General features: G+C 37.0%; 1 protein-coding gene across 8 annotated transcripts in view; it reads left to right on the forward strand.

The window, feature by feature from the left end:
- Window positions 1-26638, forward strand: part of NUP98 (nucleoporin 98 and 96 precursor) — a 118458-nt gene that overhangs the window by 50517 nt on the left and 41303 nt on the right. For all 8 annotated transcript variants that reach the window (XM_086678170.1, XM_086678172.1, XM_086678171.1 and 5 more), the window contains 6 exons: window positions 2083-2270; window positions 12667-12783; window positions 14021-14319; window positions 17729-17842; window positions 18658-18796; window positions 25924-26101. In XM_086678170.1, coding sequence (XP_086534296.1) covers window positions 2083-2270; window positions 12667-12783; window positions 14021-14319; window positions 17729-17842; window positions 18658-18796; window positions 25924-26101 — 1035 coding nt within the window. The remainder of the gene's footprint in view (window positions 1-2082; window positions 2271-12666; window positions 12784-14020; window positions 14320-17728; window positions 17843-18657; window positions 18797-25923; window positions 26102-26638) is intronic.

Below are 26638 nucleotides of genomic sequence, written 5' to 3' on the forward strand. Positions count from 1 at the left end.
AATAATCTTTTGCTCACTGTGGTGTGGTGTTAAAAGTAGTCTTTGGTCTGTTTGATCATTGTGTTACCATGTACAACTGATGAGACCTTGAGCATGTTATTTTGCCTCTGAATGTGTTTCCTCATCTGTAAAATGGGAATGGTAATACTGTTTAGTGTTCAGAATTAAATGAGATGATGCATACCTGGCTTATAGTAAGTTGATCAGTCTATAGCTCTTCAATCATTTCTGTCATCTTATTTCTCCCTCAGCTGGCTATTGAATTAACCTTGGTTTTTTTTTTTTTTTAATTTTTTTTTTTAATGTTTTTATTTATTTTGGGGACAGAGAGAGACAGAGCACGAGTGGGTTAGGGGCAGAGAGAGAGGGAGACAGAATCTGAAGCAGGCTCCAGGCTCTGAGCCGTCAGCACAGACCCTGACACAGGGCTCGAACTCAGGGACTGTGAGATCATGACCTGAGCTGAAGTTGGACACTCAACCAACTGAGCCACCCAGGCGCCCCTTGAATTAACCTTGTAACTAGATATAATGAGAAGATAGGAACTTAAAGTGCTTTTTAACACGCTGTGTAAATGTAAGTTGTGCTTAGATGAACATTGTGTGTTAGGGGCGCAGCATAATTTTAGGCCTAAACATGTGCTGGTCACTGTGTTCAGTACTGAGGATACAAAATGAAAGCAAGAACTTATTCTCTGAGAACTTACTATTTAGTGAGGAAGATCAGATCTGTTAAGGTGTTTAAATTTACTCAAGCTCAATATAGTATATACAGTCAGCTGATGAATGGATAAACAAAATGTTGTAGATCTATATGATGAATATCATTCAGTCATAAAAAGGAATGAAGTACTGATACATACATACTGTGTATGACATGGATGGACCTTGAAAACATGCTAGGTGAAATAAACCAGACACAAGAGGCCACATGATTCCATTTATATAAAATGCCTAGAATAGGCAAATTTATACAGACAGAATAGATTCATGTTTGCTGAGTTTTAAGGGCTGGAATCGGGAGGCACAGCATTTCTTTTTGGGGTGAGGGGAATGTTTTGGACTTAGATATTGGTGGTTCTTGCACAACTTATTAAATAGACTAAAACCCACTGGATTGTATGCATTAAAATGGTAAATTTTATGTTAAAGAAGAGTATTTAAAGTTTGATAAGGCTTTGCAAAAGAGGTCACATTTAACTTTTTTTGAGTATGTATGTAGAAGTTGGTAGGTCTAAGTCAAGACATTCCAAGCAAAGGCACACAATTGTGAAATATCACAAAAAATATCTAGAAAGGTTCACTGTTGCAGACAGTTTCACACTGGTGCAAACAATTTACACTGTGACAAGAACAATGAATTGTGACAGGTTTTATATGTTAGACATTGTTGTTTCAAGTGGTTGTATAATCCCATGTATAATGTTTAGGAAAACAAATATAAAACATCCCGAAGATGCTATAGAAGCATAATAAAGGTGCCATCAAAATCAACTTGAAGTGGTTTTTTTTGTTTGCTTAATTTAATGTTTATTTAGTTTTTGAAAGAGTGTGCGTGCACAAGCTGGGGAGGGGCAGAGAGAGAGCGGGAGACACAGAATCTGAAGCAGGCTACAGGCTCAGCACAGGGCTCAGACTCACAGACTGCGAGCTTATGCCTGAGCTGAGGTCAGACGCTTAACTGATTAAGCCACCCAGGCATCCCTGAAGTCTTAATTTAGTTGTGTCTCTTCCACTAACTTGTAATTTCCTCAAAAATCAGGGGAAGTGATTTTATTATTTTTATTGTGAGTGCTTAGTGTTTGACTCATGGCAATTAGCAGTGTTTACTAAATGATGAATAAATGAAAGCTATTATTTTTTCAGAGTGATTTGGATTGCGTGGAAGTTGAATAGCAATTCATGGGCACATCTCAGTTTATTTTGAAGTGTGACATTTTTGGTTTAGTTGAAAAATAAACAGAGGTATCTAGTTGGGTGACTGGCAGATAGGAGATTTGAACTCTATTCTTACAAGTTTTTTAAGGCCAAAACAATGCCTTTGAATTAAACTAGAACTGTCCTTGATGGTTTTGTTTTTCAGAGATTGAAACCAACAAATCCAGCAGCCCAGAAGGCTCTCACTACACCCACTCATTATAAACTAACACCCCGTCCTGCCACCAGAGTTCGACCAAAGGCTTTACAGACAACAGGCACAGCGAAGTCCCATCTGTTTGATGGGCTGGATGATGATGAGCCATCCTTAGCCAATGGAGCATTCATGCCTAAGTGAGTTTACTTTTGTCAGCATAAATTAAGTGTGAATATTAATTTAAACTAAGTACAAAATAATATATAATTATTTACCTGAATGTAATAGAAATGTTGTGTTTAGGTTTTTGTTTTTAACTTGAAAAATAGAGAACATTACAGATAATAAAAGTGACCTGATCATTCCTAAGGGTGACCATGGTTAACATAAAAATATTTAGATTAATATGTTTCTAGTTTTACATATGCATGTTTTTTGTTTTATTTTGAGAATTTAGTCCTTGCATAATTTTATTTTTTTTATTTAAAAAAAAAATTTTTTTTTAACGTTTATTTATTTTTGAGACAGAGAGAGACAGAGCATGAACAGGGGAGGGTCAGAGAGAGGGAGACACAGAATCTGAAACAGGCTCCAGGCTCTGAGCTGTCAGCACAGAGCCCGACGCGGGGCTCGAACTCACGGACCGTGAGATCATGACCTGAGCCGAAGTCGGACGCTTAACCGACCAAGCCACCCAGGCGCCCCTGCATAATTTTATTTTTAATCAGAAGGTACTTTTTTCTTAAAACTTAAATTGGCCAAACCAATTAAGAAGAAGCTCTCTACATATTTTTATATTTCCACACATACAGGTATTGAACCAATAATAATTACATAGGAAAAAATACACAAAGTATGTAGAAGAGCTGTTGGTAAACATTTAAAATTAAATTTAAATTATGCAGTAGAGCAAATATGCCCTAGAGTGCTAACATGAACATGGAAATAAAATGAAAAATACATAGCAAATTGTTACCAGTAGTTAACATTTGGAAATGTAATTTCAGAGCATTTCATTTCTGCGTTATTTTTCTAGATACATAGTTGGACACACAGATGCATACTCTGGCTTTTTTTTTTTTTTTTTTTTTTTTTTATTTAAGTAATACCTACACCCCACACGGGACTTAACTCATGACCCCGAGTTCAAGAGTCGCATGTTTCTCTGACAGAGCCAGCCAGGTGCTTCTACACAGGTTTTGTTTTGTTTTTTGTTTTTGTTTTTTAAGTTTATTTATTTAGAGAGAGACAGAGGAGGGGCAGAAAGAGAGAATCCCAAGCAGGCTCTACGCTGCCAGTGCAGAGCCCCACATAGGGCTTGATCCCACGAACTGTGAGATCTCAAGTCAGCTGTTTAACTGGCTGAGCCACCCAGGTGCCCCTACAGATGCTTTTTTAACAGCAAGTACTTTAATCAGAAGAGTGTGGTTTTGGCCTTTTTTTTTTTTTTTAAGCTGTGGAGAAAAAGTGGAAATTCATCACGTGCAGCTCTTTATTTATGAATGTTACTAAGTTAAAAAAAATTACTCTTTCCTTAAAAATATGGTGGGCTACTGCTTCAGAAAAGATGGAAAGTCCATTTTCATACAGTTCTTAGCATATCATTGGATTATTTTGAAGGCAGGGACTGTGTATGATTCATGTTTATGTGTCAGCATTTAGCAATTTGTTTGGCACAGAAAAGATTAGGGTGGGAAGGTACACATTTTGCTGGTAATACCACCCATATCCCCTTCTTGGCTTCCACTTCTGTGTTACTGCTCTCAACTGTCTTAATGTATTAGAAATATTTTACACGATTCATCTCTCCTTCCTTTTTTTTTTTTTTTTTTTGAGAGAGAGAGAGGGCGCAAGTGAGTGAGGGGCAGAGAGAGACAGAGAGAGAGGCGAGGCTGGTGCTCCCCCCATGTGGGGCTCGTGCTCACAAACCATGAGATCATGACCTGAGCTGAAGTCAGGTGCCTAACTGACTGAGCCACCCAGGGACTCTCCTTCCTTGATTCTTTAATTGACTTCCAGGAACCCCACACTTGCCTAGTTTTCTTCCTACTATACTGGTTGCCCTCTGTCTCCTTGGCTGGTTCCTCCTCTACTCAGCCTCTTAAAATTGGAATGCCCCTGAGCTCAGTTCTTGATCACATTTTCTTTACTGTCTCAGAGTGATTTAATTTAGTTTCATAGCTTTGTATGTCATCTATAGTCTGATGATTCCCAAACTTCTATCTCCACTCCCGACCTCTCTCCCAAACTCCGGATTTTTATATCCAGCCCTACTCAACATCTCCACTTGGATGTCTAAAAGATATTTATTTCAAAATTAATGTTTACAACACTGAACTCCTCATCTTCCACCTCAAACCTGTTACATCCAAACTTCTATCAGATAATTGCATTTCTGTCATTCTAGCTGCTCAGGCCAGAAACTTTGGAATCCTTTACTTCTTTCATATGTCCCACATCTAAACCATCAGCAAATCTTCTTTGTTGTACCTACAAAGATTACCCAGCATCTGACCAATTATTAACCACTCTACTACCAGTCTACTACCCTGATCCAAGCCATCATCATCTCTTCACTGAATTATTACATATTCTCCTGATCTTTCAGCTTTTACCCTTACCCTTCTGCATTCTATTCTGAATGTAGCTAGAGATCTATTTGAAGTGTTAAGTCATGTCATGTCACTCTTCTCTTCAAAACTGTGTGGTGATTGATTTTTTACTCAGAGTAAAAGCCAAATTCTGTGCAATGGTGTGTAAGGTACTGTAAGATCTGACCTTCCATTACCTGTATGAATGCGACTACTACTACTCTCCATTGTCTACTCCACTCCAATTTTACTGCCTCCTTGCCACTGTTAGGACAGAAAAGCCATGTGTTGCCTTTCAATCTTTGCCCTGCTTGTTCTTTTTGCACTGAAACACTTCTTCCAATAAATCCTTATAGTTAACCCTCAGTGTTTAGTCACATGTCCCCTCAATGAAGATTACTTGGACCAGTCTATTGAAAATCGCACTCATCTTTTCTCTTGTCAGCATTCCCCCCACATTCTTCTCATCCTTCTTTTTCTTTCTTTCTCATACCTTCTAATATGTAATTTATTTTTAGTTTTCTTTCTGTTCTCTCGCTCTAGAACATGAGTTCTATATAGGTAGGTACCCTTGTTTTGTTCTGTCATTTAAAGTGTCTGAAATAGTTCTTGTTACTTAGTAAGTAATCAATGAATGTTGAACATCTGAATGCATCTTAGGCATAAAGGGAGCTAAATAATAGCATAGAATCCCACAACTTCACTCTTATGCCAGTTATGGGGAAGGGTCTTAGAGGTGGAAATATTGTAAGCCAAGGAATAAGAGGATGGAGATCATAAAGGTCTTTCTAGTTTATGCTGTCAGCTTTCCATGATTGAGTTGTTAGAATCTAGAATGTAGTGTTAACTGTATTTAACTATCTAAAGGAAATGGCAGATGCTACTGTTCACTTCCTAAACCAAACCTTGGGCTACCACTTTATAACTCTGTAAACAGTTGCCATATAATACCACAGATGGTAAAAGATTAATGAAGGACTTTATAAGTATGGCCGCCACTAGAACAGCACTCTGCTCTGAAAGATGAATTTGATAGATTAACGGTGTGAGAACCTTTTCAGTGCCACATCTTTTTCCTTTTGCCTTTTCATTCTAGTCAGAGGAATTTACTATAGAGCAAGCCAGTAATTATATTTATTCTGAGTGACAAAAATTTGAAGATACTCTTAAAAAAAATTTTTTTTTTTTAATGTTTATTTTTCAGAGAGAGAGAGCGCACACGCACGCGAGCTGGGGAGGGGCAGAGAGAGAGGGAGACACAGAATCCAAAGCAGGTCCAGGCTCTGAGCTGTCAGCACAGAGTCTGATGCAGGGCTCAAACCCATGAACCGCGAGATCATGACCTGAGACAAAGTCAGACACTTAACTGACTGAGCCACCCAGGCACCCTGAAAATATTCTTTAATTCATGTGTATGTTCCTTCATTCAACAAACATATATCAAGTAACTACTAAATGCCAAGTGTGATGGGCACTGGGAATGCAACTAAGAACAACATTCATTCCTCTGTCACCCAATTCATAATCTGTGAGGGGAGAGAGACGTTGACAGTAATCACAAGTGAGACAAATGACAGAAAGAAGCAGAGATTGCCACTGTAGGAGAGACTAATAGCATGATGAAAGAAAGCTGCTCTGAAGATGTGTTATTTAAATTGAGGATGGAGGGGCACCTGGCTGACTTGGTGGAGCATAGAACTTTTGATCTCCAGGTTGTGAGTTCGAGCCCCATGTTGGGCATAGAGATTACGTTAAAAATAAATAAACTGAAGAGGGTTAGGGAGGACTGTCAGAGGGAATATTTTGCTGTGTTTCTGGTTTAAATATGCCTATGTTTTTTTTTTCAAGTAACAGGTTTGCTTAATTTTTTTTAATGTTTATTTATTATTTTGAGAGAGAAAGAGAGCGCAAGTGGGGGATGGGCAAAGAGAGAGGGAGACAGAATCTGAAACAGGCTCCAGGCTCCAAGCTGTCAGCACAGAGCCCAACGTGGGACTCGAACCCACTAACTGTGAGATCATGACCTGAACCGAAGTTGGACGCTTAACCGATTGAGACACCCAGGCACCCCTAGTTAAGAGTTTTATTTTCCAGTATTATTTTGAATATTTGTTTTAAACATAACTTACTTGAATTCATGGTATTCTATCCTGTATTTGCCAAATCAGGGTTTCTTTCCCCCCTCCATTTACATAAAATACTAGAAGATGCGAGTCGTCGTTATGGCGATGGTAGGAAGGAGAGATTACAAGGAGTACAAGGAAACTTTTGGGTATGATGACTGTGTTTTTCTGGATTATGATAATGGTTTCACTGGTGTACACGGATGTCAAAACTTATCAAATTGTACAATTTAGTATGTGGAGTTTACTGTACGTTAGCTATGAACTAATAAATGTAGCACGGTTTGTGGGATACAAGTTCAATGTATGAAAGTCAATTTTGGGGTGCCTGGGTGGCTCAGTCAGTTAAGCAACTGACTTTGGCTCAAGTCATGATCTCACCGTTAGTGAGTTTGAGCTCCACATATGGCTCTCTGCTGCCAGCATGGAGCCCGGTTCAGACCCTCTGTCCTCCTCTCTGTGCCCCTCGCCAGCTTGTGCATGTGTGCACTCTCTCTCAAAAAAAAAAAAGAAAAAAAAGAAAGGAATGCTTGGGTGGCTCCGTTGGTTGAGCGTCTAATTTCAGCTCAGCTTGTGAACTCAAGGTTCATGGGTTCAAGCCCCTGCATTGGGCTCTGTGCTAACAGCTCAGAGCCTGGAACCTGCTTCTGATTCTGTGTCTCCCTCTGTCTCTGCCCATGCCCCATTTGTGCCTCTCTCTCTCTCTCTCTCTCTCTCTCCCCCTCTCTCTCGAAAATGAATAAATGTTAAAAAAAATTTTTTTAATTAAAAACATAAACCTTTAAAAAAAATCAATTTTATTACTACATACCTTTCTAGCTATATTCCTATAAGCCAGTTGAGAGCAGTGACTTAACTATGGCAGAATATACATGAATCTGTCATTTGTTTTTACTTATGAAGTATTTCATTGTTGAAATAAACTTAGTCTTTGAAGTCACATAGTTTTGCATTCCCAAATTAGTTTTGCTACACTCTGTTCTTTGTACCTAACTTCATATTTCTGGTCTCAGTCCTCTTCACTTTTGCCTGGCACTGTTTTTATGTTTTATGTTTGGTTCCTTATCTTCTAGTTGAAAGTATGTTCTTCATGTGAAATATTTAATCAGTCTCCCCACCCTGGTTGCTGTGTTTCAGTCTGTTGTAGCTGGTGTTTTTTTATGATTGTCAAGTTGTCCCATCTTGGCCATCAAAAGTGGGGTGTTCAGGAGAAGTTCTTTGCACATAGGCTCTGATAGTGTTTGATAATTTCTTTGCTTATTAGGATTCACTGTGTAAAATTTTGTCCAGGATTTCTTGCCATCTGTGTTAATGACTTAGATTGGCTTGAATTTTCCTTTCCTACATGTTTTTTTTTTCAAATGTTTTTTATTTATTTCTGAGAGAGAGAGAGAGAGAACAAGTAGGGGAGGGGCAGAGAGAGAGGGAGAAACCGAATCTGAAGCAGGCTCCAGCCTCTTAGCACAGAGCCTAACGCGAACCAGGAGATCATGACCTGAGCCAAAGTCAGACGCTTAACTGACTGAGCCACCTGGGTGCCCCTCTTACCTAATTTTAGTATAAAGTTTTTGCTGACCTTTTAAACAAATTGGGGAGTATTTCCTCCTTCTATTGTCTGGACAAGTTTATGTAAGATAGACCTTTTTGGGTTTTGTTTATATTAAATATAGAGTACTAGTGAAGGTATATGGGCCTGAAGTTTTTTTTTGTAGTAAGGCTTGGTTTTGGTTTTTTTCTTAATTATTAACTTATCTAAAAGTTAATAGGGTATTGAGCTTTTTTATTTTTTGAGTCACCTTTGGCAAGTTATGTTTTCATAACGTTTGTTCATTTCAACTAAAATGTCAAATTCATTGGCATAAAGTTGTTAAAAAGTATCCTTACTATCTTCTTCATTTCAGTAGAATCTATGGGGATATCCCCATTTTCATTTCTGACAAAGATTTGTGTGTGTGTGTGTGTGTGTGTGTGTGTGTGTGTGTGTTGGTGTCTATGTTCTCAGTCTGGTCATGGATCTACCAGTTTTACTGATTTCAGAGAACTAACTTCTGACTTTTATTGATGCTCCCGATTCTGTGATTGTTTTCTATTTTATAAACTTTTATTTATATTTTCACTAATGTTTATTTTCATTTTGTCTTCAGTTCCTTCCTTTCTTCCTCCCCCCCTTTTTTTTGGTATTTAATTTACTGTCCTTTTTACAAATAGACGCTTAGTTTTTTGATTTTCAGCTTTTCTTCTTTCCAAGTACATGTATTTAAAGATATAAATTTCCTTTTAGTTCAGCTATATTTGTGTTCTCTAAGTTTTGATATGGAGTACTCTTTATCATCCAGGTAATAATTACATATGAATCAAATGCTTCTAATTTTCATGGGGGAGGTATTTTGAGCCTTGGATTATATGAGTATGAATTCTTAACATGGAGACTTTTAAACGATTGTTTTGTTAGTGATTTCTAGTTTATGTTCAAAAAAGGTACTCCAGGTGATTTTGATTCTCTGAAATTTGTGGCTTGCTTTTATGATCCCAACATATGGCTAGTTTTTTTAATATTCCATGTGTATTTGATAAAACTATAGGAGCATCTGGGTGGTTCAGTTGGTTAAGCATCTGATTCTTGATTTCACCTCGGGTCATTGTCTCATGGTTCATGGGTTTGAGCCTTGCATCAGGCTTTGTGCTGACAGTGTGGGGTCTACTTGGGATTTTCTCTCTCTGTCTCTCTCTCTCTCTGCCCCTCCCACACACACACAATCTCTCTCAAAATAAATAAATAAATAAACTTAAAAAAAAAAAAAGAAAAGATATTTGTTGGGGTATGGTCTTAAATTAGGCTAGGCTTGCTAATCATTTGGGTCTTCAATATTCATACTGATTTTTCCTTTTTTCCTTTTTTTTTTTTTAGTTTGGTTACTTTATTTCCTTAACTTCCAATATCACAAAAAATGAACACATCTACAGTTCCCTAAATTTATCCATTTTAATACTTAACAGGGTTTACAAATGTACGTCTGAATCACTTGTGTTTTACTTAAGTATTTTTTTTTACTTAATAATTCTTGTTGTAAAGTATAAATAAAAATGGTTAAAATGATAAATTTTATGTTAAGTGTACAATTCAGTGGCATTAAGTACATTCACAGTATTGTGTAACCATCACAACCATTTCTAGAACTTTTTCATCATCCCAAACAGGAAAAATGCACCTGTTATGCAATAATTCTGTATTTCCTCCTCCTTTCAGTCCCTTTTAACCTCTGTATTACTTTCTGTCTGTATGAATTAGCCTATTTTAGATACTTATATAAGGGGATTCCTACAGTATTCTTTTTCATGTCTGGATTATTTTACTTGGCTTAATGTTTTTAATATTCATAATATTGTAGCATGTATCAAAGCTTCATTGAAGCTTTAAGGCTGAATATTCTGTTGTATGGATATGCCACATTTTGTTTATCCATTCATTTGTTGTTCGATGTTTGGGTTATTCCACACTTTAGCTATGTGAATAGTGCTGTTATGAACATTGGTGTACAAGTATCTGTTTTCAGTTATTTGGGGTGTATATCTAGGATTGGAATTGTTTGGTCATTCTGTATTTAACCTTTTGAGGAACTGTCAAACTGTTTTCTACAGCGCCTACACCATTTTACATTCTCAGCAGCAATGCATGTTTTCATGTTCTCCATTTGCTTGTCAGCACTTAGTATTTTCTGTTTGTGTGTGTATAATAGCCATTATACTGGGTGTGAAGTGGTATTTTGTGCTTATAATTTGCATTTCCTTTATAACTAGTAATGTTGAACATCTTACTTGCTTATTGGCCATTCATCTTCTTTGAAGAAATATCTTGTCTCCTTTTGTGTCTTTTTTAAAAATTATTTTACGTCTGTCATTTTCACAACTGCTTAACGCAATAATTAGAGTTAAAAGATAATGATACTGACTTACAGAGAATTTTTGCTTTTTTATGACAAGTGCTTATTGAGATGAGTCAGAACTGAACTTGTGATTTATACTTTTTACTTTTAGTTCTCTCTTAACTCCAGAGGTAAAGACTTTCCAGGTCCCAACACAGAATAAGTGGCATTCACTAGTGCCCCTAACCTCCTGGTGGCTCCAGACTCCAGTCTCTATCTCTCTAGTCCCTCAAGACTGTCAGGCACACCATCAACCTCTTAACCTTCCCCTTGGAATCAGAGAAGTCCCAAGGAGGGGCTCCTGGCTGGCTCAGTTGGAAGAGCATGTAACTCTTAATCTCAGGGTTGTGAGTTTGAGCCCCACGTGGGGTGTAGAAATCGCTTAAAATCAAAAAACAAAATTTTAGAGAAGAAAAGTCTCCAGGAGAAAAGCAATCGTAAATAACAGACACCGTTATAATAACACCTCTCTGTGCCAGTGTCCCTCCAGGTGCTGGTTCAGTCCTTTTTTACTATCTTGTTAGCTTTCCATGCCTGTAAAGAGCTCTAGCTTTTCTGATTGTCTCTCTAGGAGGATTGGTTTGTGTTACCCATTAATAGGAAGGCAAGTTTTAATTTTCATGGAAATAACAATTCTGTATTGTCAAGTGCCTATTTCATTGGCTTATTTAATACATATTTAATGACACCATTATAATAAGGACTATAGCATACACACATTTAGAACAAATGCTGCTGACAATTGTTCCCATATAACTCAGTTGTTGAGATTAGAAATAAATAGATGAGTGTTATTTATATACTGCTTGCAACTTGTATTTTTATTTTTATTTTTTTCAGTTTATTTATTTGAGAGAGAGTGTGGAAGAGGGCCAGAGAGAGAAGGAGAGAGTGAGTCCCAAGAAGGCTCCACGCTGTCAGCGCAGAGCCTGACGTGGGGCCGGAACTCACGAACTGTGAGATCATGACCTGAGCTGAAATCAAGAGTCTAGAGCTTAACCAACTGAACCACCAGGCGCCCCTGCAGTTTGTTATTTTTAAGAGGGAGTGTAGCATATTAGTTAATCCAGTGAGTTTTTAAGTGAAGATTGATTAATAACTCTTCATATGGTTCTTTGTTTGAAGCTTATATACCACAGACGTTCTGGCCTTAAGTAAACCTTCTGTACGCAAATTTGAAATTTTGTGATTATTTGAATATCAGGGGTTTTTACTATTTCTTTCTTGTCATCTTTAAAAGAAATCTTATTTAGTCAGCAAATACCTCCTTTGTATTTCTTCAAGACAGCATGCCAAGTTCTATGAAGAGACGGTCATAAATCCTGACTGTCAAAAAAGGAAGAAATGTTTAAAGAGAGAAGACATGTAGAGAATTACTCAAAACATGAGACATACTATGATGGGTTATCTAAGTGTCTGGATAAAGTGTTCAGGATTCAGTGAAGGATGACTGTTTTCAAAGGGGATTCCCCACTTTGTTTTGAATGTGTTTAGCATATTCTTCTAAACAGCAGAGTGTAATATATTTGAGACCTTAAGTCCTGGTTATATATTAAAGACTGTGAATTGAACCTCTTTGGCCATTGTTATTTATGTAAGAGCTGAACGAGGGTGCTCTTTTTGACTCTGGTTTTTTTTGTTGTTTTTTTTTTAATTTTTTTTTTTTTTTCAACGTTTATTTATTTTTGGGACAGAGAGAGACAGAGCATGAACGGGGGAGGGGCAGAGAGAGAGGGAGACACAGAATCAGAAACAGGCTCCAGGCTCCGAGCCATCAGCCCAGAGCCTGACGCGGGGCTCGAACTCACGGACCGCGAGATCGTGACCTGGCTGAAGTCGGACGCTTAACCAACTGCGCCACCCAGGCGCCCCTTGACTCTGGTTTTTAAGGTAATGCCAGTGATGTGATTATGTGCACCTGAGTTCTTTTTTTTTTCTTTTGGTCTCTGTTTATAGGAAGAGCATTAAGAAGTTGGTTTTGAAAAACCTTAACAACAGCAATCTCTTTTCTCCTGTTAATCGTGACTCCGAAGATCTCGCTTCACCATCTGATTATCCAGAAAATGGGGAGAGGTAAGCCAGATTTTGTTTTGGGTTGTTCCTGGAAGAGAGCCCTGTTCTCATTCTGAAGAGATTCTAAGCTTGGAATTTACTCATTCTATGAAAATGTATGAAGTTTGGTGAATGTTGCATAGTATTACAGCATATGAGCATCTAGAAATTAAGTCCTGTTCTTGTTTTTTGAGTACTTTAGACCTTAAAATTATTGGAGTTCTTCTGATTCAGTTTTGCATAACTATTTTGGTATCCGTGCATGTCATTTTGAACCAGGGTTCTCACACATTTGACACCCTTCACCACCTTTAAAATGAGCGATATCTTGTTTGTGATCATTATCAAAGTGATACATGGTCACTGTAACCAAACCAAAAAAATAAGTAATAAGTATACAAGTGTATAAAGGAGGAAGTGGAAATAGTCACCCTTATAACCCTTAATAGTTTGATGTCTTTTCTTAGAATTTTGAAATTTGTTTATATAGATATTGTAGAGATAGGCATGAATGATGCAATGTTTTATAGCTTGCTTATTTTTATTTATTTTATTATAAATACCTTTCTATATCAATATGAATATATATATGCCTCTTTTTTAATTACTTGGTAGCCATTATTGTGAATATATGATAATTAGTTCCCCATTAGAAGACATTTAGATTATTTTGATATTCCTATATTCAGAGTAATGCCTCAGTGAAAAATTCTATTTACATCTTTGCACTCCTGTTTTTGTTTTTTGTTTTTGTCTCTCGGGATAAAATTCTAGTTTGATTTTTCATGAACGAAGCATTTTCTAATACCTTGCTGATAATAATATTGAAAACCTAAAATTTTTCAATTTTTTTAGTTTGAAATTCACCACTCTTATTTGACCTTACATAGTAGAGTGCCTTTTTTTTCTTTTCACTAAAAATTGGGAAAATTGGGATGTTCAGATCACTCATTCATGAAAATATAGGAGTTAAAGGCATGGAATCTACAGCCAGTTTTCCTGGGTTAAAATCCCAGCTCTAGCACTTAGAACTTTTTTAATTTGGGCAAGTTACTTTCTTATTCTCTGTCAGTTTTCTTTCCTGTAAAAGAGAATGATAGGAACCTATTACAGAGGGTTACCACAAGTATTAAATAAAATTTTAATATATGGAATTACCTAGAATAGTCCCGGGCACTTATTAGTAAAAGCTCAATGAAGGTTGGCTATTACCATTTTTACAAAGAGCTAAGATATTATTTGTTTTCTACCTTTTCAGGTTCAGTTTCCTGAGCAAACCTGTTGATGAGAACCATCAGCAGGATGGAGATGATGATTCTCTTGTGTCACGTTTTTATACTAACCCTATTGCCAAACCCATTCCTCAAACCCCAGAGAGTGCTGGAAATAAACACAACAGCAGTAGCAGTGTGGATGATACCATTGTTGCACTAAACATGCGTGCTGCCTTGCGAAATGGGCTGGAAGGAAGCAGCGAAGAGACCTCTTTTCATGAGGAGTCACTGCAGGATGACAGAGAAGAAATAGAAAATAATGCTTACCATATGCATCCAGCAGGTCAGATTTAGATTGGTACATGAGTAATCTTTTACTAGTCATTTAAGACCTCTTACTTGTCACAGATTTTCAACTTAGTGGAAGTCAGGTATCTGAACTTTTTAATGTTTTTATTGCATTTTCTAGAAGTTAACATTTTAAACCCTTTTCACATACTCTTTGGTTGATTTTTTTCTTTTTTTTAATGTTTATTTATTTTGAAAGAGAAAGTGCACTCACATGAGCAGGGGAGGGGCAGAGGGAGAGGGAGAGAATCCCAGGCAGGCTTCAGATTCAATGTGGAGCCCAACACGGGTCTTGATCTCAGGACTGTGAGCTCATGACCTGAGCCGAAATTGAAAGTCGGACACTTAACTGACTGAGCCACCCAGGTGCCCCTGCTTTGGTTGATTCTTAATTCACATACTTTCTGTATTTTTGGAGTAAATTCATGTCATTAATTATCCTGGCATAGTTTAAAGATCCCAAATTTTATAGCCACAGAGACTATCCTACTTTTTCTAGCTTTATAAACTCAGATTGCTTACTAGTTTTTTAATTAAAATAATAGTGATAATTATTATCATATAAGGGTTTGAGATATGAATTAGCATAGTATATAAACCATAATGACTGAAATGTGTAGGGATTCAAATGGTATACGCTGTTATGGTTATTTATTATCACCTCAGTTCTGTGCTTTTCTTTCGTTCCCCCCAACAATGAACTGATTAGTTTTTCCCAACTGATCTATGAAACAAATAATGTAAACTACAAGATTATAGTGTCTTGATTGTTTACTTAAAGCTTGCCTTTTTTTCTTTGTTGACCTAATATCTCATTTGTTGTTGTTGTTGTTGTTGTTGTTTTATTTTTTTTTTAATTTTTTTTTTAATGTTTATTTATTTTTGAGACAATGCAAGAGACAGAGTGCAAGCAGTGGAGGGGCAGACGGAGGGAGACACAGAATCTGAAGCGGGCTCCAGGCTCTGAGCAGTTAGCCCAGAGCCGACACGGGGCTCAAACTCGTGAACCATGAGATCATGACCTAGCCGAAGTCTGACACTTAACTGACTGAGCCACTCAGGCGCCCCTGTTGTTGTTGTTTTTTAATGTTTATTTATTTATTTTTGAGAGAGAGTGTGGGCAGGGAAGGGGCAGAGAGAGAGGAAAGGGAGAATCCCAAGCAGACTTCATGCTGTCAGCACAGAGCTTGACACGGGGCTCAAACCTACAAACACAAGATCATGACCTGAGCCAAAATTGAGAGATGCTTAACTGACTGAGTCACACAGGCACCCCTCATTTGGGTTTTGATTAATGTAATCACATTCCCTTTTTTTTTTTAACAGGTACAATTTACATATAGTGAAGTGCACAGATATTAAGTGTTTATTTCAATCAATTTTGACATATATATACTGAATATATATAATGGAAACTGGAAAGTTTTTATGTCCCCATCCCCAGAAGTTGACCACAGTCTGGTTTCTGTCATATAGATTAGTTTTGCCTATTCTTGGACTTTATATAAATGGAATAATACTATATATATTTTTTTGACTCTATAATTTTTATCAGATTTAATCCACAATATGTCAACAGTTCATTCTTTTTTTATTGTTGAGTAGTAATCCATTACTATAAATATGCCACATTTGGTTTATCCATTCTCTGTTAGTGAACATTTGAGTTGCTTTATAGTTCATCTTGCAGTGTCTGTAACATTTTTCTGTATCTAATCATCTTACTGCCTTCACATATATTTTCTGGTCACTTGGTGCCCTGTGAAAACAACTTTATATTTTATTTGTGTGTGTATCTACATGAATTCATTATGATACTACATCGGTTTTTCAAATACCCAGTCTAGATTTTTTTTTTTAATTGCTCTTTGTTTTCTCATTAACCTTGTTTGTCACCTCTCATTTTAAAGTTCCATCCCCAGGGACACTGTAACAACTCTCTAAACATTGCCAGTAGAGAAACACATTAAGTATACAAGTGGGCATTGCAGGAGGATGAAGTTTGATCTGATATTAGCCTTAAATTCTCTCACAAAGCAAGTTAGCCTAATTTGTACCTATAAATGGGACAAGGGGTGATTACAACAAGCATACCAGTGTTCTGTTTTCTTGAATTCTTCAGAAATCTACTTAGTTAATACTTTTAAAAATAACACTAATTTAGACCTTTTTTTGTTTTTATTTTTAAATAACACTAATTTAGATGTTTTAAGTTTCCATTTGTCCTTGGGACTTTCTTATGTAGGATTTTTCTTTTTCTTTTTTTCTTTTCTTTTCTTTTTTAATTTATTTTGAGAGAGAGACAGAGAGCAGGGGAGGGGCGGAGAGAGAGAATCCTAAGCAGGCTCTGCACTGCCAGCATGGAGCCCAGCACCGCTAACATGGAGCCCAGTACGGGGCTCGAGCCCATAAACTGTGCGATCATGACCTGAGCCTAAACTAAGAGTCAGACACTTAACTGACTAAGCCACACATGTACCCCTCGTGTTGGATTTTTCATCTTGATTTTAGCTCTTTACTTAGGGATGTAAATTTGAAAGATAAAAGGGGTTTATGGAAGACAGGCTGTAAAATAACACGTATTGACTTTGGAGTTATAGCTCTGCCTATACCGCCGAATTACTTTGTAATCAAGGCAGGTTCTTTACACATTGGGTTTTGGAATTTTCATCTGTAGAATAAAAGAAAAGTATCTTAAGTAACCCTTTCTCAGAACTCATTTTATGGATTATGTTGCATAGTATAGTATGTTAATGGAGGCCATATGAAGTTTCTCTGGTTAATTAGCGTGAGAAACACTGGATTAAGTGAAGTTAAATAGACTTATTATTATTATTTTTTTTTAAAGAGTTCTTTTTTTTTTTAATTTTTTTTTAACGTTTATTTATTTTTGAGACAGAGAGAGACAGAGCATGAATGGGGGAGGGGCAGTGAGAGAGGGAGACACAGAATCGGAAGCAGGCTCCAGGCTCTGAGCCATCAGCCCAGAGCCCGACGCGGGGCTCGAACCCACCGACCGTGAGATCGTGACCTGAGCTGAAGTCGGACGCTTAACCGACTGAGCCACCCAGGCGCCCCTAGACTTAATTATTTGACAAGTTCTCAGAGCCTGTAACATACTATCATGTGCATGTTTCCCAAACTTACTTGACCAGGAATCTTTAAACAAAAAAAACCACACGGTTTCTCTTAGGCACATAGTGTTCCTTAGAAAACCAGTTTGGAAAAATGCTTTATTCCTATATGTTTTCTCTTTATTTAATAATTTATTTAGTTACTGATTGTTTCAGATTATATTAGCTTTTAGATTATTATTTTTCAAAAAGGAAAAAGTGAAATATGAAAATTCCTCTACCTGAGGACAATTACGATTAATACTATATTTGCTGTTTCTTTTGTCATAGGCATTGTTCTCACTAAGGTTGGTTACTACACTATTCCATCTATGGATGACCTTGCCAAAATTACCAATGAAAAAGGAGAATGCATTGTCTCTGACTTCACTATTGGTCGTAAAGGTAAGTGTGAACGTAGAAGTTTGTAGTGTTTAAGCCAAAGATCTTCACCTTATTTTTGTAATTAAGTAAAAGAAGCTCTTGATAGCTGAATCCATTTCTTTTTTCCCTATACTTGGACCCACCTTGACCTTCATGGTAAACACTTTGGTAAGTAACAAAATAAGCTTATAATCGTGTAACATTCTTTGGTAACTGTTTGGCTCATTGGAGTTTTCTACAATTAAAGAAAGTGAGCAAGAAAATACTAAGAGAAAATTTAGTAATAAAAGATGGAGTAGTATTTAGGTTTAACTTCATACTAAGTTAATACAGATAACTTTTTGAGGGGGGGAATCTCATCTTGCTATATTGTATTTTCAAAAGGGCTCTCAGGTACACTGAAAGCTAGGTACTAAGTAAGGGTTGTTTCAAATGTAGCAGTAGTACAGATACTTAGATTTAAGAAGACTGTTTTGAGGATAAGTGCTATAGAAATGTAGATGTTAAACTAGATAACTGTGTTTGATGTCACCCTCTAATACATACTATGGATGAAATAACACAATGAAAGTATTACCAGATGATTTAAAATGTTCATGTTTAGCGACATCTGGCTGGCTCAGTCGACAGAGCATGTGACTCTTGTTCTCTGGGTTGTGAGTTTGAGCCCCATGTTGAATGTAGAGATTATTTAAAATTGTTAAGAAAATTAAATAAAATCCTGATTAATGTTTAAAGCTGCTTGCTTCCTCTGATTATTTAGTCACTGGGAGTATAAAATAGATTATTTGCCTTTCATACAGGATGAGTTTTTAACTATTTGCTTTGACTTGTAGGTTATGGTTCAATCTATTTTGAAGGAGATGTGAATTTGACAAATCTAAATTTGGATGATATTGTGCATATTCGAAGGAAAGAAGTGATTGTCTACTTAGATGATAACCAAAAACCACCTGTGGGTGAAGGGCTAAATAGGTATGAATTTATTTATGTATTTAGAAAAATCTGCTTGGGCTTCATAGGTGGCTCAGTCAGTTAAGTGTCTGACTTTGGCTCAGGTCATGATCTCACAGTTCGTGGGTTCAGGCCCTGTGTTGAGCTCTGTGCTGACAGCTCAGAGCCTGGAGCCTGCTTTGGATTCTGTGTGTGTCTCTCCCTCCTTCCTCCACTCTTATTCTCTTTCTCTCAAAATAAATAAACATTGAAAAAAAAATTTATGGAAAAAAAAGAAAAAATAATCCACTAAATCACATTTTTTTATATTATATACATTTTCCTGCAACTTGCTTTTTTGACTTACTGTACAGTCTAAGATGATTGTTTCTTTAATTTAAAAGTAAAAATGGTAAAGAAATGCTACACTAGGACTTTTTTTTGACTCCTTTTCCCTAATATCATCAGGACCAACTGTTACTTTCCCAAAACACTTTTTAATAGTACTTTTTTTTCTTGTGTCTGCTATGATCATTTTTAACTCTCTTTATTGTAATTGGAGAAACTAGCTTCGGATACCTGTTCAGACACACGAAAGGGCCACAGGTAAAATAATTTATGTTCACAGCCTACCAAGATTGAACTGTGAAGAAGTGGAAATTCAGAATAGCCCTATAAGTATAATAATTTTTAGATATTTCCTATTGTAGCAGTATTCTCATACAGGGAGTCGTGACCCTGAAGCTTTCCTTTCCAGGAAGCAACTTTATTTGTGCCGGCACGGCTCAGTTGGGTTCGTACACGAAGAACTGAGCCCCAAATGCTGCCTGGTATAGTTTTTAATACGTTTTCTATTTCTTTGTCTCTCTTATATGGTAACACACAAACATGTAGTCTGATTAAGTGGTCTCATGTTACAAGGTCATGAGGGATGTTGTCACATACACATATAGCCAGGCTGCCTTGAGGGTTTTTTTTTTTTTTTTTCTCTCTCTCTCTCTCTCTCTCCTTAGGGGACCCTACCAACCATAATAAGGAAATTGAATCAGTAATCAAAAAATACAGCCCCCCTATGCCCCCAAAAGCCTTCAACCACATGACTTCAGACTACAGATGAATATCCTTGATGAATACCGAAGTAAATATCTTCAACAAAATATACATTTGACCCTTGAACTGTGTGAGCCCACATACATGGGTTTTTTTAATAGTACAGTACTGTAACTGCATTTTCCTTACGATTTTCTTAACATTTTCTTTTTTCTAGTTTACTTTATTATAATACAGTATATAATCACATAACATACGAAATATGTGTTAGTCAGTGGTTTATGTTATCAGTAAGGCTTCTAGTCAACTAGGCTATTAGTAGTAAAGTTTTGTGGGAGTCAGATACACACATTTTCAACTGCACAGGGGGTTGGTACCCAACCCCAGCATTGTTCTGTCACCAGTTGTATTAGCAAATGGATTTCAGTAGTACATCGGGAGGATTTTACACCATGACCAAGTAGTATTTATTCCTGGAACACAAGGAAGGTTCAACATAGAAAAATTGATCTTGTAATACATCATGTTTGTAAAATGAATGAAGAAAATCACATGATAATCTCAACTGATGAGAAAAAGCATTTTGACAAAATACAATACCCTTTTATGAGAAAGCCACGCAACAAACTAGAGATAGAGGAAAACTATCTCAGCTTAATGGAGGCCATATTTTCAACGTCCACAGAAAATATGCTCAGTGGTGGAAGAGTGAAAGCTTTTCCTCGCCACTTTTATTCAATATAACTGCCAGGGCAGTTATGCAAGGAACAGAAATACAAGGTATCATCCTGGGGGCCCTGGGTGGCTTAGTTAAGCATCCGACTCTTGATTACAGTTCGGGTTATGATCTCACAGTTGTGAGATTGAGCCCTGCGTTGGGCTCTGTGCAGGTCATGGAGCCTGCTTAAGATATTCTGTGTCTCTCTCTGTCTCTCTCCCTCCCTCTCTCTCTCTCTGCACCTCCCCTGTGTGTTCCCACCATCTGTCTCAAAAGAAAAAAGGCATCACCCAGATTGGAAAGGAGGAAGTAAAATATCTCTGTTGAGAGATGACATGATCTTATGTGGGAAACCTAAAGATTCCATAAAACAATTATAAATTCAGCAAGGTAGCAGGATACAAAATTAACTCGCAAAAATCAGTTAAGTTTCTATATACTAATAATGAACAGTCCAAAAAGGAAAGCAATTCCATCAAAAAGAATAAAATATTTAAGAATAAGATTAACCAGAGAAGCAAAAGCTGAAAGAAGACAAACAAATGGTAATTATCTCATGTTCATGGATTGGAAGACTAAATTATTAAGATGTCTATATTACCCAAAGCAATCTACAGATTTAATGTAATCCCTATGAAGATACTAGCAGCATTGTACCTCACGTATGTAGTTAAGTTATCTTTGACAAGACTGCCAAAACCATTCAGTAGGGGAAAGAACAATCTCTTTACCAAATGATTCTGGGAAACCTGTATGCAGAAGTATGAAGTTGTACTTTTATACTATATTAAAAAAAAAAAAAAAAAAACCTCAAAATGGACTAAAGCCTCAACATAAGACCTAAAACTTACAACACTCTTAGAGTAAAACATAGGGGAAGTTTACATATATATATATATATATATATATATATATATATATATATATATATACACGTGTATGTATATATATATGTGTGTGTGTGTGTATATATATATATATTTTTTTTTTTTTTTAAGTTTTTAGTTTACATACAGTGTATTAGTTTCAGGAGTATTCAACACTTCCATATATCACCCAGTGCTCATCACAAGTGCACTCCTTAATCCCCATTATCCATTTAACCCAACCCCCCTCTCCCCCAACCCCTCTGGTAACCATCATTTTGTTCTCTATGGTCAAGAGTCTGTTTTTTGGTTTGCCTCTCACTCTTTTTTCCCTCCTTTGCTTATTTGTTTTTTGAATTCCAGATATGAGTGAAATCATACAGTATTTATCTTTCTCAGAGTAATTTTGTTTAACATAATACTCTCTAGCTCCGTCCATGTTGTTGCAAATGGCAACATTTCATTCTTTTTTAAGGCTGAATAATATTTAATGGGGTGTGTGGTGTGTGTATACTTCTTTATCCATTCATCAATTGATGGACACTTGAACTGTTTCCATAATTTGGCTATTATAATTATAATGTAAACATTGGGGTGCATGTATCCCTTTGAATTAGTATTTTTGTGTTCTTTGGGTAAACACCTCGTAGTTCAATTGCTGCATCACAGAGTAGTTCTGTTTTTTTTTTTTAATTTTTTTTTTAATGTTTGTTTATTTTTGAGAGAGAGAGAGATAGAGCACGAGTTGGGGAGGGACAGAGAGAGAGGGAGACACAGAATCCAAAGCAGTCTCCAGGCTTCAAGCTGTCAGCACAGAGCCAGACACGGGGCTTGAACTCATGAACTGTGAGATCATGACCTGAGCTGAAGTCAGACGCTCAACCGACTGAGCCACCCAGGCACCCCAGAGTAGTTCTATTTTTAACTTTTTGAGGAATCTCCATACTATTTCCTACAGTGGCTGCACCAGTTTGCATTCCCACCAACAGTGCAAACAGGTTCCTTTTTCTCCACATCCTCGCCAATACCTGTTGTTGTTTCCTGTGTTGTTGATTTTAGCTATTCTGACAGGTGTGAGTGATATCTCATTGTAGTTTTGATTTGCATTTCCCTGTAGATGAGTGATACTGAGCATCTTTTCATGTGTTTTGGCCATCTGTACGTCTTCTTTGGAAAACTGTCTATTCATGTTCTGTCCATTTTTAATTGGATTATTCATTTTTTGGGTATTGAGTATTATAAGTTCTTTGTGTATTGTGGATACTAGCCCTTTATCAGATATGTCATTTGCAAATACCGTCTCCCATTTCTTAGGTTGCCTTTTGGTTTTGTTGATTGATTCCTTCATTGTGTAGAAGTTTGTTATTTTAGTATAGTCCCAATAGTTTATTTTTTATTTTGTTTCCCTTGCCTCTGGAGACATACCTAGAAAGAAGTTGCCGTGGCCAGTGTTAAAGAAGTTAACTGCCTGTGTTCTCTCCTAAGATTTTTATGGTTTCAGGTCTCACATTTAGGTCTTTAATCCATTTTGAATTTATTTTTGTGTATGGTGTAAGAAAGTGGTCCAGTTTTATTCTTTAGCATGTTACTGTCCAGTTTTCCCAACACCATTTTTTGAAGAGACGTTCTTTTTTTAAATGGTTGTTTATTTTTAAGAGAGAGGCGGGGCGCCTGGGTGGCGCAGTCGGTTAAGCGTCCGACTTCAGCCAGGTCACGATCTCGCGGTCCGTGAGTTCGAGCCCCGCGTCGGGCTCTGGGCTGATGGCTCAGAGCCTGGAGCCTGTTTCTGATTCTGTGTCTCCCTCTCTCTCTGCCCCTCCCCCGTTCATGCTCTGTCTCTCTCTGTCCCAAAAAAAATAAATAAACGTTAAAAAAAAAAAAAAAATTTTACAAGAGAGAGGGAATGGGGGGAAGGGCAGAAACAACGGGAGACGGAAAATCCCAAGCAGACTCCTTGTTCCCAGCACAGAGCCTGATGTGTGGTTCAAACTCACTAACCATGAGATCATGATCTGAGCTGATGGAAATCAAGAGTTGGGACAGTTAACCAACTGAGCCACCCAGGTGCCCCAAGGCCTTCTTTTTACCATGTCATTATATTTTGACAATGATTTACTGAATACAACACTAAAAGCATAGGCAACAATAGTAAAAATGAACAAATTAGACTACATTAAAATATAAGAACCCTGTACATCTAAGAACACGTGCAACAGAATGAAAAGCCAACCTGCAGAATGGGAGCAAATATTTACAAATCATATTTCTGGTAAGTGGTTAATATGAAGAACTATATCTCAACAACAACAAAAATACCAAAAAAAAAAAAAAAAAAAAATGGACAAAGGACTTCAGTACACATGTCTCCAGAGATACAGATGGCCAGCAAACATATGAAAAGGTACTCAACATTGCTAATAATTAGAGAAATGCAAATCAAAACCACAGTGAGCTATCACACCATCAGGATCGTTACTAAGTTTAAAAAAGAGGGGCGCCTGGGTGGCGCAGTCAGTTAAGCGTCCGACTTCAGCCAGGTCACGATCTCGCGGTCCGTGAGTTCGAGCCCCGTGTCAGGCTCTGGGCTGATGGCTCAGAGCCTGGAGCCTGTTTCCGATTCTGTGTCTCCCTCTCTCTCTGCCCCTCCCCCGTTCATGCTCTGTCTCTCTGTCCCAAAAATAAATAAATGTTGGGAAAAAAATAAATAAATAAATAAATAAATAAATAAATAAATAAATAAGAAAAAAGAAAAAAGAAAAGTTTTGGCAAGAATATGGAGAAATTGGAACCTTTGTATATCTTGGTGGGAATGTAAAATCGTTCAGTTACTATGGAAAAGAGTATGGTGATTCCTCAGAAAATTAAAAATGACCCATCAGTTTCTAAAGAATTGGAAGCAATATACACATATATGTGTATATATGTGTGTGTGTATGTATCTAGATATATACGTATATCTATATGTGAGTATAGATGTAGATATGTAGATGTGCATATAGATATAGATATATAGATGTATATATAGGTATATATCCTGGAGATATATCCAGATGGATTGGCAGCAGGATCTCACAACCATGAGTGATTACACACCCATGTTCATAACAGTGTTCATAATAGCAAAGAAGTAGAAGCAACCCAAATATTCATTGACAGATGAATGGATAAACAAAATCTTTTTACACACAATGGAATACTATATAGCCTTAAAAAGGAAGGAAGTTCTGACACATGCTAAAGCACGGATGAACCTTGAGGACATAAATAAACTGGTCATAAAACATCGAATACTGTATGATTCCACTTATTTAAGGCCATCTAAAGAGACAGATTCATAGAAACAAACAATAGAATAGTGGTTGCCAGTGGGTAGAGGTAGGGGAGTTGTTTTCTAAGGATAGAGTTTTACTTAGGAAAGGTAAGTTTTGGAAATTGGTTGCACAACAGTGTGGACATACTTAACACTACTGAATGGTATAAAAAGGAAAGGGTTAAGTTGGTAAATTTCTTTTTAAGATGTAAATTTTGTGTTATATCTTTTATCACACTAAAAAGAATAATGTTTTAAAAAGTCACCTGTTGGGGCGCCTGGGTGGCGCAGTCGGTTAAGTATCCGACTTCAGCCAGGTCACGATCTCACGGCCCGTGAGTTCGAGCCCTGCGTCAGGCTCTGGGCTGATGGCTCAGAGCCTGGAGCCTGTTTCCGATTCTGTGTCTCCCTCTCTCTGTGCCCCTCCCCCGTTCATGCTCTGTCTCTCTCTGTCCCAGAAATAAATAAAAAACGTTGAAAAAATAAATAAATAAATAAAAAGTCACCTATTAAATATTGTGATTTAATTGTGTTCTATCTGGGGGCACTTGGCTGGCTTAGTTGGTAGAACCATGTGACTCTTGATCTCGGGGTTGTAGGTTCAAGCCCCCACATTGGGCATAGAGATTACTTAATAAAAGTTTTTTTTCTTTAAGTCATCTATTATTATGTACTAGTGACTGTACTAGGTGTAAGTCATACAGAATGAATAGAACACAGTCCTTGATCTCACATATTGATATTAGAAGGTGTACCTTACTGCAGTTATAATCATCTTCCCACTCAATATTTAATGGTTAATATTATGGTATTCCTGATAGATCATTCTGGAAGCATTTGTTAGTGGTAGTTGCTGCTGTTATTAATGTTGTTAAGTACAGCACCACTTTAAGACCTTCACCAAGAGTTAAGTCCTAGATCTGGACTTTTAGCACTGAATTTGATCAAGGATGCATAGCTTAAGTGTCAAAATTTTATTGGAAATAATTGATGTGTCGTGGTAGTTTAAAGTAAATGGAGTTTGACTCTTCAACCAGATATTGAGTTAGGTGATGTGGGGGTGATTCCTTGCTTTTAAGCTTATCTACCCTAAGAGGCAGGACACAAGTTTATGTAACACCTGCAGAGTAATTCCAAAGTAACACAGGTACCTTTATATAGATGTTACTTGGCTTTCTGGTCTTAAGTATGGAACATTTACACTTCACTTGGTTGTACATTACAGGAAGGCCGAAGTTACACTGGATGGAGTTTGGCCAACAGATAAAACATCTCGCTGTTTAATAAAGAGCCCAGATCGACTTGCTGATATGAACTATGAGGGCAGATTGGAAGCAGTTTCAAGGAAACAGGGAGCTCAATTCAAAGAGTACCGTCCCGAAACAGGTTCTTGGGTGTTTAAGGTATATAGTCAACTTAACCTAGTTTTTGTAAACTGTAGTTAAACTGACAAAATGTGTTAGAAGAGTCTCTCTTAAATTCTTTTCATTTTTACAAATTAGGAAACAGATGTAGAGGTACATTATGATTTGCTCTAAATTACATATGTTAGTTAAACACCAGAACAATAAGGAGCTATTAAAAACTTTTATGCTGATGATTCACATCCTCTACCCCATCCTGTGAGCATGTAGATACACTTCTAAGGAGTGGTTTTTCTAATGTGTGACATCCTTAGAGACATGAGGCATAATTTTTGTCTCTTGATACCAACTCTTCCTAAATTGTCATTCATTTAAAGATTTTTGGGGATGAAGACATTGACTTCCTCCCTTCCTTGATAGTTTAACCCAGTGGTTTCTTTTCTTCTAGGCCAGTTGGATTATTTAACTAGTTGAAGGTCCTTGTGTAGGTAGTGAACAACTAGGCAGCATATAGAAATGAAAATAGTAGCAGTGTTTCTGGATTTGGTTTCCTGTATTAATAATTTAGTAATTGTA

Source organism: Puma concolor, chromosome D1 (assembly GCF_028749965.1).
Source record: "Puma concolor isolate L17-30 chromosome D1, mPumCon1.1.hap2, whole genome shotgun sequence".
Taxonomy (NCBI): domain Eukaryota; kingdom Metazoa; phylum Chordata; class Mammalia; order Carnivora; family Felidae; genus Puma; species Puma concolor.